Source organism: Gigantopelta aegis, chromosome 4 (assembly GCF_016097555.1).
Source record: "Gigantopelta aegis isolate Gae_Host chromosome 4, Gae_host_genome, whole genome shotgun sequence".
In the NCBI taxonomy this organism is placed as follows: Eukaryota; Metazoa; Mollusca; class Gastropoda; order Neomphalida; family Peltospiridae; genus Gigantopelta; species Gigantopelta aegis.
The window spans coordinates 57,850,198-57,872,797 of NC_054702.1; the positions used below are offsets into that span (position 1 = coordinate 57,850,198).

The 22,600-nt window shown below is 36.4% G+C and overlaps 2 protein-coding genes across 2 annotated transcripts; one reads left to right on the forward strand and one right to left on the reverse strand.

Moving 5' to 3' along the window:
- Positions 1-1,756: 1,756 nt before the first annotated feature.
- On the reverse strand, positions 1,757-13,910 carry LOC121370819. Its single transcript, XM_041496304.1, has 2 exons — positions 13,799-13,910; positions 1,757-8,367 (listed from the first exon to the last, which is right to left on the reverse strand). Exon 2 carries the CDS (start codon positions 8,234-8,236, stop codon positions 6,032-6,034), a length of 2,205 nt encoding a protein of 734 aa, XP_041352238.1. The 5' UTR covers positions 8,237-8,367; positions 13,799-13,910; the 3' UTR covers positions 1,757-6,031.
- A 1,496-nt stretch (positions 13,911-15,406) lies between these two features.
- On the forward strand, positions 15,407-20,891 carry LOC121372671 (myb/SANT-like DNA-binding domain-containing protein 4). Its single transcript, XM_041499118.1, has 2 exons — positions 15,407-15,484; positions 19,020-20,891. The coding sequence occupies exons 1-2, from the start codon at positions 15,407-15,409 to the stop codon at positions 20,298-20,300; spliced, it is 1,359 nt and encodes a 452-aa protein (XP_041355052.1). The 3' UTR covers positions 20,301-20,891.
- Positions 20,892-22,600: the final 1,709 nt, after the last annotated feature.

Genomic DNA, 22,600 nt, shown 5'->3' on the forward strand with positions numbered 1-22,600 from the left:
TGTTCTGCATCCCCCTCCAAAAAAATAAATATATTGTTCATTTGCTAAACACAGGACTTTTCAAGATGCTTCAAGTTTCTGTGTGTGCATCCCTCCCTTGGATCTGTGCTTAACAACTGAAATTAGAAGAGGGTTAACCATACTGTTTTGCAAATTTCCCATATTATTGGCCAAGCCTTTTTTCCTTCATATTTATGGTTATGGGGCGGGAGTTGGCTCAGTCAGTTGAGTGTTCACTTTAGATGCTTGCATCACAGGATCAATTCAACTGACTGCGTTTTTCTCTGGTTCCAACCAGTGCACCGTAACTGGTCAAAGACTGTGGTATGTGCTTTCCTGTCTTAATTACCAAATGTTTGACATCCAATAGCCAATGATTAGTAAACACAACTTTAACTTTTAATTCTTGATTACATAATAGGATTGTGATGTTAACATTTTGAAAAGAAACACTGTTGGCATGGTTACGATATATATAAATCATTAGAATGTTCATCTGACAATTTTTACCGTATACCACTACCAAGTGATATAAATAATAATATTTATTTCACTTTACACCTACTTCTAAACTGATGGAGAGTATCAGGGATGCGAGAGCTACACGGAAACATGCTTTACCATTTCGTCTAAAAAACCCAAACACATAATGTTCAATACTGTTGACCACACAAGGTTCATTTGCATGTTTTCAGTTTCAAGTTTATGATATTTGCCGTATATTATAAGTTATAACCAGTTTAGATTTGTTGGCACTGAATGCAATTTTTGGCAGTTCCAGAGGTTGCAAACAACAATTTGTCTTCAGGGACCCTTGAGCGGCCCCTGGACACCGACCGTAGTAAGCTTTTTTGTTCCAGCCCCTCTCATATCCTTGGAGTATGCTCTGCAATGTGATTGGTCAATTATACTGTAGCACCCATAAGCTAAGGGCATCATTAGAAAATTATGTCATATAAAAAGTGATACAAAGTTTCATTTTTTAGCTCTGCCTTCAGTCAAAACCAACATTTGTGGGCATCAAATAGACAATTTACTCACAAAATCTAAAAACTTCCGTGTACATGCCGATTACACTTCATCACTATAATTATAATAAATAATTTGACTGAAGTACTGTAAATATGAAATTGTCAATTTTAAAAATTTGAGAAAACCATCATAACAAGTAGATCTACTAGTCAACAATCGATAAAGACTCAGTCATTCTAGAGTTTTTGATACAGGGTGAGATTGGTACCTTTGGTTTCAAACTGAAATTTTAATCATAGTATGCCAATGATTAGTTAAAAGTTTGTTTGTTCAACGACACCACTAAAGCACATTGTTTTATTAATGATCGGCTATTGGATGTCAAACATTCAGTAATTTTGACATTGATGCTACATTTTTACATTGGTAGCAAGGGATCTTTTATATGTATCATCCCACAAGACAGAATAGCACATACCACAGCCTTTGATATACCAGTCATAGTGTATTTGCTGGAATGAGAAATAGCCCAATGAATTAGTGTCGGCTCCCACAGATTTTAAAATAGCTCCTATTTAAAGGAATATTAAAGGAAAATATGCTTACACCTCAACACACCTTATAAGTTACAGCTATTTGATGTCTAATTTAATTATGTAGATATTTGTTCCATATACATGTATTCTACTCCGGAGTAGACACCATATACCATGTCCTTTAATATCCGAATCATTCCTTGTTATAATTAAGAAAGAAAGAAACAAAAACAAAGATTACATATATGCATATTTAAAAAATCTTTAATTGAATACTAATATGTGTATGTATTATGACAACATGACACAAAATATATAACACCCTAATAAATAGTATACACATCAATTCATACTGTGTACCCACACTGCTAACCAAGAATACTGATATTTTGGAAACGGGAATAAAATTACTTGACTTAGTTTTAGAAGACATTTTATCCATCCAATACACCCACCTAAGTCCTATGAACCAAATAATATATATTTTTCAAAACTCCATTTTCTTTTCTGTTGTAAATATTTTGTCTATTAGCCCAAAATAAACTCTGAACAAAAGTTTACGAAAAAAGAAAAAAAGAAAGAAAAAGGTTTCAATAATTAACTGCCGAATAAAGAAAAAAGAGAGAGAAGGAAACAATCTTATTTGTAAGGAATAATAGTTAAGAATCGCAGATCAAAAGGCTTGTAGCCTACAGTACTATAAAAGGCAATTTACAATTTTGTAACATAAAAGGCACACTTTAATTTGTTTACTTTGATCAACAATAACCACTACTGTTTGGTATCTTTTCTCTTTGCTGATGAAGATTGAAATTAATTTTATTTGTGCACTCTGTGTAGATATAAAAGGCTCTAGTCAGTAGTGAAATATCTTTGACTATTAGGTTAATTACTAGTACGTTTTAATTAAATTATAAATGTGGGCAAATCCAGTATTTCTGCATGGTTGTTTCAGTGTTTGCAGAAACTCATAAAGCATTTTATGCAGAATGGAAAAAGCCAAGTATCCCCGGAACTATTGTCAGTGACTTGAATAAACAGAGAAGGGTGTTATTTGTATTTTTATTAAAAGTATCTTAATTTAAATACATATATAACATAATAACAAAATACTAGTAAGTGAATCAAAGATGTAAAATGATACATAAATATTCAAATAGTAGTACCCCGTACAACTATAACAAATATTAGATGGTTCAATTTGTCCAGCCTGTGCACTCCATCCACCTCCCCCACCTGCTCCTGAGTTAACTTGTACAGTGATGTAATAAATATCTGACAGGAAACAAAAATCACTAATTATTTGCCAAATCATCATGTTCTTTCTTCAAAAAGGGTATAGACACATAGATTACTAATACCACCACATGTGCCATAGCAAATAAATCACTCGAATTTGCCCACAGACACAATGAATACAAAACATTTTCAACATTCCAAAATTTCATAGTTTACAACTCGTCTTACATAAAAACACAAGTTTTAAATATATAATTTAGTATAAAATGTCACTTTATATATATAAAATATACAACTGAGCAGATTCAGATTGTAAATCATGATTTATAAAGCAGATTTATTTACATGCACTTTGATTAAAGAGTCCATTCTGAGTTCTCTGCCATTGTAAGATGTTTCCGACTAATAAAACACTAAAATTATATCATTTAATTTCTTGTTTAGAATATCAGTGTCTGTATGTATTCAGTGTGTTTTTTGTAGGCTTAATATTTTTAAGTAGTCCAAACTGGATTTGGTCTTAATAATTTGGCATGTATTAAAATATATATATATATTAGGAAATAAATTGCAGTTTGAACTAGTGCAAACACTGGGACGATCAGAAACACATTTAATATACAGCCACTAATATTTTATGCAGAAGAAATTATGTATGATTCAATTGTAGTCATTAAAACATCTTTGTTAGCTAGCAAAATTTTAACAATGGCAACAGTCCATTTTAAGATTATTAAAGATTTACAAATCAAATTTTACATCAGTATGGTCAGTGTTTTATTACTTTTTAAACAATATATTGGCCTTCAAATATTTTTGTTAAATTAGGCAATGCAGAGAGAAGAGCATGGAGAGAACTCTCAAAAAGCTAAATGCTATGTTTATTTAGCTTTTAGGTTTTTTTTAATGATCAGTGATCAGTAAATCAAGTTTTAAAAAAACCCAAAAGCCAAAGAAAATGCCACAATTATAGTGTATATTCTTGCACAGTTCTTAATTTTTTCATTCAAAATCTCCCATATGTAATAAGCATGAAGGAAAAGCTACAAGGTGCAAACTGTTGTTCAACAACAACAAAAATTAAGAGAGCAAAAAAACAACAACACCCAAACTGAAATGAGTTCAAACGTAATTGCCCATAAACCAATACAAGAACTTGTAAATGAGTACTTGATTGGATGCATTATTTTTTTTGGTTATGGTTAAATAAGTTTAGTGACACATTTTCAGACATATGTGACAAAATGATACTGATAACCATATTTTCTTCATTGCTTCACTAATATACTTTTTATGAAAAAAAAAAGAACTAAACAGCATCTCCAACAAACCCCAACATAGTTAATACTTTAATCCATCAAGGACGTATGATTAGAATGCACTAACTTGATCATTTCATAAAAATATATCACTCATTTTGCTTTCAGCCATAATTTTGTTTATATTATAAAATATTACTACATACATACATGTATAACCTACACCCCCTAAAAAAAAAAAAATATCTCTCAATATCCTACAAACTAACATCTTCGCAAATCAAGCTACCATTCTGTATTTTATTCTGCAGTTCGTAACTTGACATAGTTATTGTCTTCATTTTATTGGTTCCGTGGGAAATTAAGGGCCAATTGTGAAGCTTGTTACATATTTCTTTGCTACTATAAACAAATATGGCTGTTTCTGTGGAAACGAGCAGTGTATGCCACAATATTTTGACCAAAATACAATGGACATTGATGTTTATCTTGACATTCCCCATATTTTTATAGTTATCCTAGGTATTGGGTAACATTTTATACTCTACAATTATATCAATGTAGATGGGGGAAGCCATATTTCTTTCTTGTCCAATGTTAAACATAATGTGATTGGTCAATGATGATATGAGGTAAGGGACATAATCATTGTTTCAAATTTATTTCCTCCAGAATGCGCTAGTAGTCTGGATATGTTTATGCAGGTAACTATGCCAAGGCATATATGCTTTTGTATACACTATCCCAAACCCATTTACATGATTATTCTTAAAATTGCTGAATAATTTAGTATACAGCTCTTCATACCTCGGTAGTGAATTGAATATAACAAATGTCATTTCTATTTGCAAGAAACTTCCCAGTAACAAAAAACAAACAAAACTCTGTTTAAAACCGACATTGACAAAGCAAAATCTAATGACTGGTATGTGACAAAATACTGCAATAATGACAGAGTTAAATAGTACTGAGCTGTATCAGTGTTGTGGAGTTCTGGGCCCGTTCCACAAAGTGATCTTAGCCCTAAGATAACCTTAAGTGCACAGCTACCTTATGCACTAAGATGATCTTAGTGCTAAGATCGCTTCGTGGAACTGGGCCCTGTACTACAATGAAGAAATGACACTGGAGGTGATTGAGCTTGCACCTAAGGTGGGAATCCATTAATTTCTGAATGAGTGGTCAGGGACACATCAGAAGAATCCCTGATCCCTGATCTATGATGAGAATGATGTGATAACCTCTGCACGAAGACTGGTAAAAAAGAACACCTCCGACACATCATGTGAAGGGCATGAGCTCTACACCGGTTAGAACAAGCTCTCTTTGGTCGCAGTCGCGACACCTTCATCTGTAGTGCAAGGAATCTTGAATGTGATTCTTTTTCCAGAACAACAAAGCAGGCATCAAGTTTTTGGTCGTGTGAAAAACTGGAGTCTGGATAATGATAGGGTGACTTGGATGCCAGGAAGCAGGCACCGGACTCCTCATTCAAGGAAAACACAGTATCAATCTTTATTTCGATAGAATCATCGCATGCATTCATCTCCTCTTGAAATACAGCAGAATCAGCATTTTGTTCCAGAGCATATTTAAGTATTGAACATTGAACATTTGTTTTATTGTCACCAGGATCATAATCATGATGGATATATTCATTTTCTGCTGTAGAAGATTCTAAATCCAAGATGCTATGTTTCACCTTCCAATCCATGGGTTTACTACTGCCATCACTAGAGGCGGCTTTCTTCTGGGTATTTACTATTGTTGATTGTTTTGTTCTTGAACCATCCACACTTCTACAAAAAAACAAGTTACCTACTTGATATAAACTATGGTTTCTTTTAACCATTTTGATTTTATTAATGAAACGATTTGCTTGCTTTATTCTTTTCTTCACAGCAAAAGTTTCTTTCTGTGTTTGATCCTTCTGAACAGGAACATGGAATGGCTGAATCTGTGTGTCTTGTTGACCATCGTGGCACTGAGACACTTGATACCATGCAGTAAGAGGTGGCACGGGCTTTACGAATCTTCTATTTGTTCTTGGTCTGCTGGCTGCTGTGATGGCATCTGCTGTGTTCCATGTGCCTGGTCATATTTCTTTTGTTTAGTATCTGCATTACTTTTTGCCTGCCTTACTCCTACTCCTAGCATATTTGCAACAGATCCTGATGTATCATCTATCTTTTCTTGTTTTATCATAATATCAGGACAAGATCTTTCTTGTGAATTTGTTCCGGTAACATCCAGAGATGTCACCTTGCATTTTATCGATTGTAAATGACTGGTATTTAATTCAACATTAGTGTCTTTATTGACTTCAGTGCTGGGCTTTGTGGGATTATATTCTGGTGCTATGGATGTTAATGGCATCAGGACATTTCCATTATTGCTGCTCATGAAGAATGAAGATGCAAACACTTGACTATTAGATGTTTTGCCAAAACAATAATTTGGATTCAGTACTTTTTTTGTATCAGAGTTGCTGCAAATACTCTGAAGTGCTTCCTTCTGGGTATTATAAAGCAAAGAATACTTCCTAGTGACTCCATTCAATCGGGGTGGGAGCATATGTTCAGACGTAATTCCTGGTCTCATAGTACGACCGTCAGTCGTTGCTGTCTGTGTTTTAGTGACATGCGATTCAACAGAACTGGTGGCAGTTGTACTTTTTATGTCCGGTGGAAGAAGCGGAAATGACAAACCCGAGATGCATTTCATATCTATAGGGTTCAGATTCCTGATGATCTGTTGACCTGATGGTAATGTTTCTATGTATGGCACATTAGAGTCAATGTTTGTCGAGGTATCTGCACAAGATTCCTCAGCTTTTCGCAGATACACCACTCTCTGGACATTCGAGGCATTGGCTTTATTAGCATCTGTGGCCCGACTACTCGTAAGCTGGTCCACAGCTTCATTACCAGCCTGATTCCCATCAGTATTTTCAGATCGACCAGAGACAGATGCACCAGTTTTATTCAGACTGGATTCCAAACCAGCAGACACCCTGCCTACAGAATTACCAGAAATGATGGGAATACCAAATGTAAGCTGTTGTGAAGATGAAAGATCAGTACCTTTGGTTTGGTTGCCAACAAGAACTGCATTCCGAGTGTTCTGCACTCCTGTTGGTATATTTTGAAACAATGGTAGACCATTGACTACAGGCATTGAAGGCATCAAGTTAAGGGATTGAACCACCTGTGAGTTTGATGAAGCGGTTAACAGAGTGGACGTGGGCAAGTATGTTGTACCTGTAGGAATAATGAAACCAGAAATATTAGAAATTGGCTGCTGAATGACTGTAGGCAAGACCATCGGCTGCAATGCTAATCCTGTTCCTGCTGTAAAAATGTTGTTGGAAGACAGAAATGGCGATGTCTGGATTTGCTGGCTTGCATTCTGGAATATAATGTTTTTCTGCTGAGATAAATGCTGCTGTTGATCTGATGATACTATTACTGGTGTTCCCCTCTGGTGTTGCCGATTCGTGTTTTCTTCATTGACATTCCTCATCAGTGCAGAATTCTGCTGAGTTAAATTCTGCAGCTGATTTGTTGGCACAATTATCGGTGAGCCTATATGTTGCTGCCGATTCGTGTTGTCCTGAACTGTGTTGTTCAGCAGAGTATTCTGCTGAAGCAAATTCTGCTGCTGATTTGCACAGAATATTGTTGCCGTGCCAACAGGTATTTGTGGAATAAGATTAGTATGAGCAGTGTTTTGCTGTTGGTTGTTTGAAAATATTGTTGCAGAAGCGATTGGTTTGTCTTTACTACCCATCTTCTGGCATAAGGCAGATAAGGCAATTTTTGTCTTGGGCAATAAGTTGAAATTTCCATGCAACGGGTCACTTTCAATTGATGGTACTATTAGAGGTCTACTCTTGATTTTATATTTACCACGTTTCCGTTTGCGTTTTGAGATGACTGTGTACTGAATGTTAAGGCGGGGAATGGGCAACTTGCCTACGATTGGTTTTTTCCTGCATAAAATATTGGGCTGGCTTCTATTCAATGCATTCACCGACTTCTTGTGCTGAGCCTTGTATGAAAATGCTGTAAGTGTATCAGCATGACTTGGCTCTGCTGTGACAAGTGTACTTTCACTTTCTTGTTTTACCTGTTTAGACAGGGTGGACACTTGTCCGGCAGTCCAGGCATAATTTTGAGTGTCGTCCTCCTCCAATGAACAAGGTTCTTGCTTAATAATGACATCCATCATGCACTGGCTATTCCTGTCTTACAAAGTGAGAAACTATAAACTACTTGCGACTCATCTTGCTTTTAAGTTGGATCCATCTTGGTCCATATCTGTTATTTGTACGCTGAATTGATTAAATCCTTAGTGAATCCCTGAAAATACACACACCAAAAAAGAGAGATAAATTCTTATTATTCTGAAACAAATTTCTGTAATCTACTGTGTTTACAATGTACAATAACATGGTGAAAGCTATACAAAATAACTTGGCTGCAGTATAAACATAAGATTTAACATGCCTAAAAAAAGAAAAAGAAAAGGGAAATGGCAGGATACAGAATTTTAATAAATGTACATAATACTATTTTAAACCAAATGCTATATTTTGGAAAAAATACTTTATAATATAACCAGCATTCTAAGAGTAAAGTTAGTTTGTTTATTGACACAAAGAAACCTAACGCCCCTATGCAAAATGAACATGCGCTGTACTTTTTTGTGGTGACGTATAGGGGTGTTGGGTTTCTTCGTAGCATTAGTCCTGATTAACAACATGTAAGTTTAATGTCATGACTGGACTGGAGAATAATCAAACTAAAGCTCTGTGGCACCAGATTTAGGAAAAAAAGGTATTTTATACACAGAAGCTTGCGACCATTTGGTGGTTGACGATTGCCAAAGCATTACATAGAGTTTCCTCTAGACTTCCGCTACATATCAATATCAATAAGGGGAGGGCTGGAGGTGACTTCAGCAGTTGGTGGTCGTGGTGGATGCTAATATAATTAATAAAAGATTCTTTGCTGCTAATGGAAAAACGTAGTGGGTTTCCTCTGAAGACTGTGTCAGAATTACCAAATGTCTGACATCCAATAGCCGATGATTAACAAATAAATATATGTGTTATAGAGGTGTCGATAAACAAAACTAACTTTTAACTGCGAAAGTGCAGTTTTAACAGTGTATAACATTCAGTTTACACTGCATTACGCCAACATTGGTTCTTTGAATGCTATTTGAGTTGTCAGGTTGTGATCGTGCTATTAGTACGATCGTACTAATAAATAGGCCTCTTTCGGTTCACCGGTTTTTGGCTCCAACTTATTCCTATTCAATGTGTTGTATTTCTGTTTTACTTACTGGCGTGGTGGCATCGTTGGGATCTGAACCAACGTCTTGAAACAGAGTATCTGTAAGATAATCACAGGCGACTCACTGAAGGAAGTATTACGGTTGTAGGTGTCAAAAACCAGGCCCAACAGAACACGCGAGAGTGTTCGACACAAAAACAACACCCCTGTAAAACATGATAATGTGTTTACTAGTCATAACATACCTGTTTAATAATATAATAAATTATTTCAAACAGATCATCCACAATGGCCCACAGCCATCGCGCACCGAAGCAATGGTGTCTAACAAAACATGAAACAATAAGTTCGTTCGAAAGCTGGCGACAGAACTTACAATACATGTTATCGCTCGACACACATTTCTCAACATTTCTCGTACCTGGTTTTTACTGGGAGAAACGTACTAAAGACAATCCACTTCGTGGTTTCAGGAATGATGTTGACCGCATTCCTATTGACAGATGGTATACTGCGCAACAAAAGGTTAACATGCTAGAACTCATGCTTGGTCAAATCGCAAATTACTGTCCTATACTTTCAAGAAACACAACTGTTTGCAACTCCACCTCTTTGGATAATATTTGGCAAGCTATCTGTCTCCATTTCGGATTTCAAACTACTGGTGCCCATTTCTTGGATTTTAACGACATTTTGTTACTTCCAGATGAACGACCGGAAGATCTGTACCAACGGATAATTGCTTTTATCGAAGATAACTTACTCACAAACGAGTCCAGTATTACCCATCACGGTGATCATGTCGCAGATGAAGAGGTTACACCCTCCCTCGAAAACTTCGCAGTATTGACTTGGTTACGATTACTTCATCCTGCTTTACCAAAGCTTATCAAACAACGATATGGCACTGAGCTCCGTTCACGGACATTAGCCTCTATTCGACCAAAGATCTCCCAGGCTCTTACATCTCTTTTAGATGAAGTTCACGCAGGTGAGGAGGTTAAGATCCTAAGAGCTTCCTCAACGAACAACCACTTTACTACTCATCAACCCTCCCATAGAAAGCCAAATTATGTATCAAAGCGCCAACTGCCTAAAAAGACCTGCCAAATTTGTAAACAAACAAACAAACAAGCAAGATGTAAGTCATTTTCTCAGTGCATGTCCATTTCTCCCTGATGCTGATCCTAGTGAACAAGCCTAATGGAGGAACACGCCTTGTAACTGCATTCGTTGATGCTGGCCGTTATAGTAAACCCCAACCTTCACTCTTACCAGACATTGATTCTACTTCGAGGAAAATTGTGCAGTGGAGACATATTATTACCACCGATTTTAGCAGTGCTTTTTACCAGATACCGTTGTCCAAAGACTCCATGAAGTTCTGTGGTGTGGTAACGCCGTTTAGAGGTGTCAGTCTATGCCAGATCTGCTATGGGCATGCCAGGATCGGAAACCGTCTTAGAGGAACTTCTGTGTCGCGTTCTCGGTTCATTACTGAAAGAAGGTATTGTTGTAAAAATTGCAGATGATCATTTCTGTGGTGGCAATGCAATCGACGAGGTGTTAAATAACTGGAGGAGCATTCTTGCTTGTCTACTAAAGGCCAACCTCCATCTCTCTCCTCGCAAGACGGTCATATGTCCGAAGTCCACAACCATCTTAGGATGGACTTAGAATTCAGGTTCACTTTCGGCAAACTCTCACAGGATTGCTACGCTTGTCAACTGCTATGTACCACCTACAATCAAGGGTCTTCGATCATTCATTGGTGCTTACAAGGTACTCGCCTGTGTTCTATCTGGATGTGCATCAATTCTTTCTCCACTAAATGACATCACTGCAGGCAAAGAGTCCAAGGACAAGATTGAATGGTCAGAAGACAGATTGATAGCATTTTATAGTGCTCAGAAAGAGCTGGCCCACCATAAATCCATAGGGATTCCTAGGCCAGATGATCAGCTATGGATTGTCACCGATGGCTCAACAAAAAATCATGGAATTGGTGCTACAATGTACATACAATGGCAAGCTTCGACTTGCAGGCTTTTTCAGTGTGAAACTGAGAGCTTGTCAGTATACATGGATACCTTGTGAAATTGAGGCGCTAGCTATTGCATCTGCCACTAAACACTTTAGTCCATATATTATACAGTCCAAAGCCAACAGTCATCCTCACAGATAGTAAGCCCAGCATCCAGGCTTACGAAAAACTAGCCAGGAGTGAATTCTCCACGAGCCCACGTGTGTTAACATTCCTCTCTATAGCAAGCCGATATCAAGCTGCCATAAGGCACTTGGCAGGTGCAGCTAATGTTCCGTCCGACTTCACAAGCCGCAATGCTCCTGCTTGCAGCGAAACTGAATGCCAAATGTGTAGTTTCGTCAGACAGTTCGAGAATGCTACTGTTCGCAAAGTTGACATCCAAGATATTCTAAAGGGAGCAGCACGATTACCATTCACCAGCCGAACTGCATGTTCTGTACCGAGGCGTACTCACGCTTATCTACGCCAAGGTACACGTCCGTCCAAGAAGGTTACGAATGTTACGGATGTCAAGCGTTACTTAAGAGTTGCCTCTATATCCAATGATGGCTTGTTGGTTGTTCGATGGCATGAACCTCTACATCCCACACAAGACAGTATAATTGTACCACAACAATTTCTTGATGATCTCCTTGCTGCACTACACATTCAATTGGGTCATCCAACCTGTTATCAAATGAAACTGGTTTTCCAGCGCTATTTCTATGCAATGGATTGTAATAATGCCATTACCCTCACTTCCACTAGTTGTCATCATTGTGCATCCTTAACCAAAGTTTCTCAGACTGTCATCCAACAAACTTCATGTCTACCTCCTGAAGTCACTGGATCCACATTTGCAGCCGACGTTATCAAACGTAACCGACAACTGATCTTCGTCCTTCGAGAAACAGTCACCTCATTCACTACAACTATGTTGATTGAAAATGAACGTGCTGAATCATTATGTGACGCTTTGATTCCCTTGCAGTTGTTCGTATTGATCCTGCTCCTGGATTCCAGGCTTTAATAAAGGATAAGCTACTGGAAAAGGAAAGAATTTCTTTAGAATTAGGAAGGATTAAAATTCAAACCAAAATCCAGTGGCGGAAAAAGCTGTTCAAGAGATAGAAGAACTACTTGTTCGACATGATCCTCATGGTGGAAGCATTTCTTCTCTCACTCTAGCTATTGTTACAGCCAGACTTAATTCACAAATTCACTCCCGGGGTCTGTCTTCAAGAGAAATGTGGACTCACAGAGACCAGTTCACAAACAACCAAATACCTGTTGATGATCACAAGTTGATCAGTGATCAAAATATGATTCGCACAGCCAACCATGAGTTCAGTGAAAAGTCGAAGACACCATCTAGCCTCCAACCCCAGGTTCCTAGTGTTTCGATAGGTGACATGGTATACTTGTTAAATGATCATCAAAAGACTTGTGGTCGACCACAGTACTTGGTTGTTCACAAGGATGGCACATGGTTAAACATAGCCAAATTTACAGGCAATCATCTGGGAGTACCTCTTATAGAGTACGTGACGAGTGTTTCAAAGTTCCAAGTTCCGTCATCAGTGTTAGCAAACCACTTCATACCATTCAGGATTTGCCTGATGATGAAGTCCAAACCTTTCATAACCCACCCAATCCACCACCTGTTCCTGAGCTGTTGTCTGATGTTGATCAATCCTATGATAATGGTGTGTTATTAGAGACAGATCCTACTGTTCCAGATGATGCGTGCGAAACGTCTATAGAGAGCACCCCAAATAACGTTTGCCCGATTCGACAGTCCAAATGTCATCAGGTCAAGCCTGGACACCTTGATGACTATGTAACCGATTTTTGATATAAATAACATTGAATAAGTACAACATAAAAGTACATAACATTTCCTTCGTTTACAGTTAATGTTTAAATTCCTTTAATATTTTGTTGTTACTCCAGACCAGACAGTCCGGTTCCATAATACATATGCAAGAACAATATTTTGATTTTCAAAACAGGAGTGGCAGGAGAGACAAAGAAAAAAGTTGTCACGCCAACATTGGTTCTTTGAACGCTATTCGAGTTGTCAGGTTGTGATCGTGCTATTAGTACGATCGTACTAATAAATAGGCCTCTTCCGGTTCCGCGGTTTTTGGCTCCAACTTATTCCTATTCAATGTGTTGTATTTCTGTTTTACTTACTGGCATTAGACTGATTAGCATGCTGTTACATTTATAGTCTGTCCAACAAGGAACACCTTTTTTCATACTATGGATTTTTTTGTTATTTTCAAAACACTTTTACTTTTCTTCTCACTCAAAACAAACTAGTTATTTACAAAAAACCCAACATTTTTATAGAATGATGGGACTATAATAATAATTCATAAATTGTGTCAACCTATTTCATGATCAATTCCTGGTTTTTTGTTTCTATTAATAGTTCACACCTTTATTTCATAAAATACTAACCTGTATCTGGTGCCCAAAATGTAACTGCAACAAATGTTAAAGTACCTAAAATATGTATTTTTAAACCAATCAAAAATACTACTAAGTACAAGTACTACAACCCCCCTTTTTTCCGGATGCAATGTCTTCTAAACATAAGGGCATGTAACTCTGGTTGTTACGAAAAATGTACGAATTGTTTATAAACATAATATAAAATTAAACGAAACCATGATCAAAATATTCGGTACATTCGGACGTGATTAAATTTATTTATTTATTATTATTATGATGAATATGATGACAATAACATAATACTAATAATACTAATGTGATATGACAACCTGTATAATATAATATGCAATAATTAAATTTGCTTTGCGTGTCTCTCTCTATGCGTGTGTGTGTGTGTGTGTATGTGCACACTTTACGACAATCTGATTGGTCGAGACGTGTTTACTTTTTGCGTTCATTCTCTATGAACCAAAACAAAATTAAGCCACGCCTACCGCCGCACCCCTCCCCCACCCCCCACCCCACTCGAACTACTTTTCTGTAACTAGCCGGATTATTCAGGCAGCCATATTTATATATGTTGATGAAAACACACGTGAAGGATATGAAAAGCAATAAAATTGTTACACAGATGCCACGTAATGCACTTTACAAAAACAAACAAAACGATAATGCTATAACAGAGTAGACATACGCATTGATGAAAAAAGTAATCGCTAATGTAATGAGACTTGGTCGTTGGCCAGAGAAATGTAAAGTTCACGCCTGAAACTTGCTTGTAAGCGTTGTTCTACAACTGTTGAAGAAAATTAAACGGTTCCCTCGACAGTGTAAATGTTTGACACGTTCTCTTCAATCACATTCATAAAATAGGCATATAAACTAAGCACAAATCGGACAAATCCTTCCAACATAACTAAACAAGCCGCGAAAGTGTATACAGCTAAAACTAGCGGAAATGGCGTTGCTGTATCAAAATTATGTCATTATGATTTTACCATATGACGTCATTCATAACGTCATTTGGCAATCAACTGATTAAAATAATAGTGAATGAACGTTTGCATTCTTGTACGTGACATAAGTATCAATGAAGTTTACACAAACAATACTACACGCGCATTTAAAGTTAACAAAACAAATTGAGACATTTACTGTTAAATTATGCATATAAATGTAATTATAAGATTTTACGACAATTAAGTTTTGGTTCATGCAAGTATGAACCGAAAAAACGATGCGCACACTTTTATATAACCAACTACGCGGAGTCACATCGTTTTTTGGTTCATACTTTCATGAATCAAAAAATTAAATAATTGCGGTCAATTCTTAAATAAGTTACAGGCAATGTCTAAAAAAACATTTATAAACCAAAGTAAAGGTACATTTTGGTTGGTATGTATTAGTGCGTACGTTTGGGATGGGTACAGTTTGACAAAACAAATTGGGTTCGTTGTGACCCAAAATGGGTATATTTTGATTGGGTACGTTTTGGTTTGGGTACATGTATCAACAACCTACAATTTACAAATTGGATTTCGTCTAAAATCTCAATTCATTTCCTTTTCCATTCCTTAATTTACAATCATCCACATAAGCGAGACAAAAACAATGTCGAGCAATATTGTGATAGATGCCACCAAAGACGAATTATTTTATACATTAGATCTACAACACCAAGGACATAGCGTAAGCAGCTTATTATACAAACAAAGAAAATATCTGGGTTAAGAATTTTTTTTGAAGTTTGCAGATGTGTTGAATACTGATGCATTAATATCAATTCTTGAGTTTAATATAATATTATAATCGGTGACAGTCACAATGCACAGCCACATAGCGTTTAATTACATTGTTAAACATATATTTTTTTGTTTAACGACAACTCTAGAGCACTTTGATATTGGTAATTTTGAGATATAGCCTTAGATAGGAAACCCACTTCATTTTTCATTTGCTTTACATTATCAGTGGCGGATCCAGAAAATCCATTTTGGAGGTGGAGGGGGGGGAGGGCAGTGACATGAGGTGGAATGCCAATGAAAATTAATATATAATAAAATTATAATTATTAAAAAATTTAGGGGGGGGGGGGCCTGGGGCCCCTCCCTAGATCCGCCTCTGATTATGTCATGATTATTAAAACCACTAGACTGACTAGTCCAGTGACTAGAGTTTTAAATGAAATATTTAAATGATCTGCCAAAAAATAAATTTAGAATCTGTCAGAGAGGAATGGAATATTAATTTTGTAATGACAATCTTGGTACGTAGCCCGACAAGTTAACAGTTATATAATGCTGTAACTAGTGGGATGCAGTCCACGGACGATTCGTCCACTGAAAATTCGTCCACTGACGAACTCGAAACGATTCGTCCACTACAAAAAATCAGTTCCAGACGATTCGTCCACTGGGTTTTTAGTTCCCCAGTACATTTCATCCACGGACTAAATAATGTGTACTACATGTACGTGGGGGCTAAATAAATTATTATATATATTTCACCCCATATTTTTTTTGCTGTGTCATAAATTTACAAAGGTGAAAATAAATTATATTGCATTAGATTACGCTTGGTAGATGTTGTTGTAACAGTTACAGTGCTCTGCAGACATTCTAACTCTATTTTACTTTTTTGGTTATAGTATACCACAAAATAATGTTAAGCAACGATTACAATGTGAAAGAAATAACTGTTAATATGTTTTTTAAAAAATGCAGTCATCGAGTGGACGAATTATCCGAGGTGAGTGGACGAACCGTCTGCAGACGAATTGTCCAGTGGACGAACCGTCTGGAAAGCTAACTAGTCACAGACAACTCCATAATAAAAAAGCGGAATTCTGCCATCCACTGAATAGGCAAAGATTCCCACTATAATACAACAATAATCCTATGTTGGATGTTAAATGCCTATACATCATGAACAACAGAAATGCAAGCAGGCCTACCAAAACAACAGAAATGCAATACTGCCTACTGCAATTACAGCTGGGTGGTATATAAACCGATCGGTATTGGTATCATGTCCATACCAATTTACCGTACTGAGCAAATTTAAAAATACTGAAATTTCGGTATTGAAAAATATTTCCCTCCATTTAATAAAGCACTAACAATATATCTAATGAACGCAATATGCATTGAGTATAAATCAAATGAGAGCCTTGTGTATGGAATTTAATTTTATTTAGATGAAATTAGTGGGTGAGCCTTAATTCAGGCATGCATTTAAAGCCGTGTATACTAAAAATACTTTTTTTTTCTTTTTTTCTAAACCTTTATTACCCCTAGATCACTGGCAATGTCAATGTTGGGGTGCCTTACAATATACAACAATAATAAAATTATAACATGATTATGTGTACCTGTATAACGGTACGGTAAAGGTTTTATATTTCATTATTTATATAAACAATATGTGATATATGATATATACCAAAAATACTGCTTGATATCGGTATCGGTATCGGTATTGGTATTGTGTGAATACCAAATACCATACCAATACAGAGGTAAACCCCCAAAATACTGATATCGACACCGAATAGCAGCAAAGGATTATTTATCCTGCAGTCATTATATGTACATGTATGCACAATGTATTATCAAGATATGATGACTAGATAAATTTCTATATTTTCGGTCACTGACCACAGATATAGCTTTTACACTTGTTATGAGCAGCAAAGGAATGTTGTATTGTTAATTATTGTTTTACTTTCCAGTTGATTATTTTTATTTAAAAAAAAATTTGAAGACAATTTTTATTTAGTTCTTCTAAAAAATAATAAAAAGTTAGTTTGTTTTGTTTAACGACACCACTAGAGCACATTGATTTATTAATCATCGGCTATTGGATATCAAACATATGGTAATTTTGACAGTCATAGAGAAGATAACTGCTACATTTTTTCATTAGTAGCAAGGGATCTTTTATATGCAAAACCACACAGACAGAATAGCACATACCACGGCCTTTGATATACCAGTTGTGGTGCACTGGAATGAGAAATAGCCCACTGATGCGGATCGATCCTAGACCGACCGCACATCAGGCGATAGGTTTACCCCTGGGCTACGTCCAGCCCTTTATTTAAAAAATAAGAAAAAAATTGTTGTTATTTAAGAACTATTTTGTTGTGGTGTATATATATATTGTAAGTAACAAGGCATTCAACATATATGTATGTGGACATACATGTACTACTCTGGAAAATGGTAAAGTTGTGAATTGAAACATTTCATCCGGGGCCTTAGCTGGGGGCAGTAGCTCCCCCCCACCCCACCCCCACCCCCCCAAAAAAAGGTCTGGTAAAATTAATAGAAATTTACTGGTTATTGATACTCATATTTTAAGTATGTCACATCCCTGAAATGGCTGCAAAATGGTAATTCAGAGCCTCTAGATTTACAAATTTCCCATGGAGCATACCCTCAGACCTCCTAGTGTCCTGTGTCTTCCATGCTGGTTTGCTCCAGGAATTCATCTGCCACCCCTCTAAAAAAGAAACAACAAAATCCTAGCTACGGCACTGTAATTTCATTAACTTTTCATTTTATGTGGATAGCAGAATAAATAAAATAACTGAGCCATGTAGCATTTGTCATTCTGACCTTTGCAGAATAAAGCTGATATATCTTAAGACAGTAATCAATTATTCTCTATTTATGGCACTTAGGATGAAAATACATGGTAAATATGTCACAGGTTAGCACATTTTGCCCAAATATCTCTATAATTTTCGCCCGAATTTGAGCATTTGCTCCAGCCTTGAGGGATATTTGCTCCCCCCCCCCCCCACCCCACTATCTTGTTCGCTTATGCTTGCATGTGGATTCATTTAAGAATTATCACCATTTTTTCATGGCATGTATATTTTCTACAAAATAATATTTTCTTCTCAGTACTGTGCCTGTTACATGAAGCACACTGTAGTTGGGAACTTTGCTTGTATTTATTTTCGGAATACAAATTAAAGAGATAATTCACTCAGAGCTAGCGTTGACACTCCAAATTCACCAATTGTCAATTTTGAAAGCAGTTGGCGAATTTGATTTTAATTTGGAGAAATAAGTTCATGTAATAATTGACATTTTTTTGGAAAATAACTTGATTTCTACAAGTTATTAAGTTTAATAGAAAATTTGGTGGAATTTTTTTTTGCTCACCCAGAGATAGCCCTGTCACTAATAAATTTTTTTGTCTTATCTGTTTACAGAACTTGTCCGGAGAAAGAAGCTTCCGTAAGCTAAGACCAAGTTTTACTAAGGAAGAATCAAAATTCTTACTGGAGCTCATGGCAAAATACAAATCTGTGTTGATCGACAAAAACAAAGGATTTGTGACTGTCGAACAAAGGAGGGAAGCCTGGCAGAACATCGCCGATGAACTAAACAGCATCAACCCTAACGTTCATCGCTCTTGTGACGAGGTGAAGAAACGCTGGCAAAACCTGGTCTATCAAGCCACCAAAGATTCACAGAAGCTGAAGGGTTTTTACCCTGGCGAATCTCCCCGTGTGTCGGAGGTGAGCATGGGCATCTTGACTCTAATCGAAGAATGGCCCGATTCGATGGATGGCCAGGCAGGCAGTAATGCTTCCGGCTGCAAGCTTGAGTTTGACGTTGGCGATAATGAGGACGATAACACGAGCACCATGATTTCCGACAGCCCTCACTCCCACCACGATGAACAGAACACTTCATTTGGGATGAACAGTTCCACTGCTGCTTGTGTCTTGAGACGTAATTCTGCTGACAAGAGAGATTCCTTTGTGCCAGTGAATACTTCTGAGACCATGATCCAGCCAGCTTTTCCACAAAGAGGCACAGATTTAGGACCTTCGGGACAGAAGTCACAGCATCAGGGCAGCTTTAATGAGGCATCGTCCTTACTGCCTGATGCACTGTCCGTGACGTCTGCTCCTGTAAGGTCAAAATACCTACACCCGGCTTATCGTGATGCCTCCCTCTCATCACAAAGTTTTGATGTCTCTGGTGGGCCGTCTGCCAAGAGGCGGTGTTTTGACTTCTTTTCGGGAAACCGTGACCTAGAGAGCGATGTTTTCGGTGCTGATGCTGATACAGTTCTACTTGACAAAGAAAAATTAAGATTTGACACCGAAAAACTTGAAATGGCTAAAGAGCATCTTTCAATTGAAAGACAAAAGCTTAACATGGAAAAGGAAAAGTTTGCTATGGAAATGGAATTGGAACACGATAAACTGCGTTTTGAAAGGGAACGATTTGCAGCTGAAAAAGAAAGAGACAGACAACAGCTAATAATGGAAAAGGAAAAGTTTTTCTTTTTCAAAGAGCAAGAGAAAGAAAGGACTCGTTTAAACAAGGAACAGCATGAAACTGAAAAGCAAATGTTATCTTTGGAAAAAGAGAAATTATCTCTGGAGATACGTTTCTGGAAGAGAAAGCTGTTGCAGTCATCGAGTGTTAACCATGATGAGAGTGAAGAACATTCTACACACAACAATGTTGACCACTAAATTTACAACCATTTTCATCAGACCATCCTTCAAAAAATCAGTTTACTGTAGTTAACCCAGCCCAACATGTTTGTAATGGAGTGCTTGGTATTTTATTTGTGTCAGTATAAAAATACAGATATCCCTCAAAACTTGACCCTTTGTAAACAAGAATTTTCTCAAAACCGGACTTTTTTCACTGTCCCTTTTTAAATATCGGTACAGAACAGAACCTCACTAAACTGGACACTCCTTAAACCAGACTTTTTACTTGTTCCTGTGGGTATCCGGTTTAGAGGGGTTTCACTGTTTATTGTGTAAAAGGACAGAAAGAGCTGTAAAGGAAATTATGATTTAAAAAAATAAATGGGTTGGGATGATTTTTATGAGTTAATCTGATTGCAAAATATAGTATACAGTGGACTCTGTTCAGACCGGCATCTGTGTACGGCCAAACAAAATAATAGTTTAAGCGACCATCCCTAGAAAAACTTACCATAATGATTTCAAAGAAAATCACATGTATACTCAACAACAAAAGTTTAGCTAATGTTAAAAGAAATGGCATAACATTTATAAATTAACCAATTTTTATTAATTAGTATTCAGATCTGAAATGTTTACCATTTACAAACAACATAAACTCAACAACCTTTGCCTTAACACAACAGGAGGACCTGCTTTTCTTTTAAGTTTATTCAAAAATGGCAAATTTAGACGTCATAATGAATATTTGCTAAACTTTCGTTGAGTATATTAATCATCAGCTATGGGATGTCAAACAGTTGGTAATTTTGACATATATATGTCTTAGAGGGGAAACCGGCTACATTTTTCCATTAGTAGCAAGGGATCTTTTATATGCACCATCCTACAAATGGGATAGCACATACCACGACCTTTAATATACGAGTCGTGGTGCACTGGCTTGAACTAGAAACAGCCCAATGGTGCCACCAACGGGGATCGATCCCAAACCGTCTGTGCATCTAGCATGTGCTTTGCCACTGGGCTACATCCCACCCTAAAAAAAACAGAGTCTAAAGTCTAAATTGTTATCGCCAACAAGTGAATATTGTTTTTTTAACTTTTCACAATATTTAATTGATAATTAAATTGGATTCGGTTTGTTAAGAACTCTGAAAGCCAATTCAACATAACAGAGCATAATACAGTCAGAAAATATATTACACTTTGGACCTTAAAGGGACATTCCCGAGTTTGCTGTATTGTAAGATGTTTCCGACTAATAAAATATTTCTACGATTAAACTTATATATTAAATATATTTTTTTGCTTAGAATATCAGTGTCTTGTGTAAACAATGTGTTACTGGTCATCTTAACATTTGTATGAAGCCCAAACTGGATTTTGTCTTCAAATAATTTCGTACGTACGAAAAATTAGTTTTTAGGAAATAAAATGAAATTTAACCTAGTACCAATATTAAAACGATCAGAAACACGTTTAATATACAGCCACTAATATTTTATGCAGAAAAAATATATTTCATATGTAATTGTAATTACAGTTGTCAAAAAGTCTCTGTTAGTCGATAATATCTTAAAAATTGCAGCAAACTCAGGAATGTTCCTTTAAAGGAAAGGATACTCATTTATTTCTTTGCCAATTTTACCACAGTTCAGTGGTGTCCAGCAGTTTGTGTAAAAACGGTCTAATCCGGGAAATCTCGATATACAATGTACATGTATTGGCACAGAGTCCATTGTAGTTTTGTTTATTGTTACTGTTAGATTTACAATGCAGACTGTTCAACCTGCATATTATAATTAATATGCTGATGATTGTAAGACTAAAATGTTGTAGGTGACCTAGTCATACATAAATAACACCAAAGATGTATTGATCAAACATTGTCTTAATAGTGTGATTTATTATTTATTTAATAATTGACCACAATTAGTTTTTTGTTCATGCAAGTATGAACCGAAAAAATTATACGCACACTGTATGACTCTGCGTAGAGGTTGATATAAAAATAAAAAAGTGTGCACATTGTTTTTTCAGTTCATACTTGCATGAACCAAAAAATAATTGCAGTCAAATCTTATAATTAAATTTATATGCATACTTTAATAATACATAACTGAATTTATTTTGTTTAGCTTTAAATACGCCTATAGTATTGTGTGCGTAAACTTCATTGATACTTGTGTCGCTTAAGAATGCAAACATTCATTCACTATTATTTGAATCAGGTTATTTTTAAATGATGTCATCTTTTAAATGATGTAATTTCGCCATTTCCTTTAGCTGCTGCTTTGTGCATTTTTATGGATCATTTAGTTATATTGGATCGA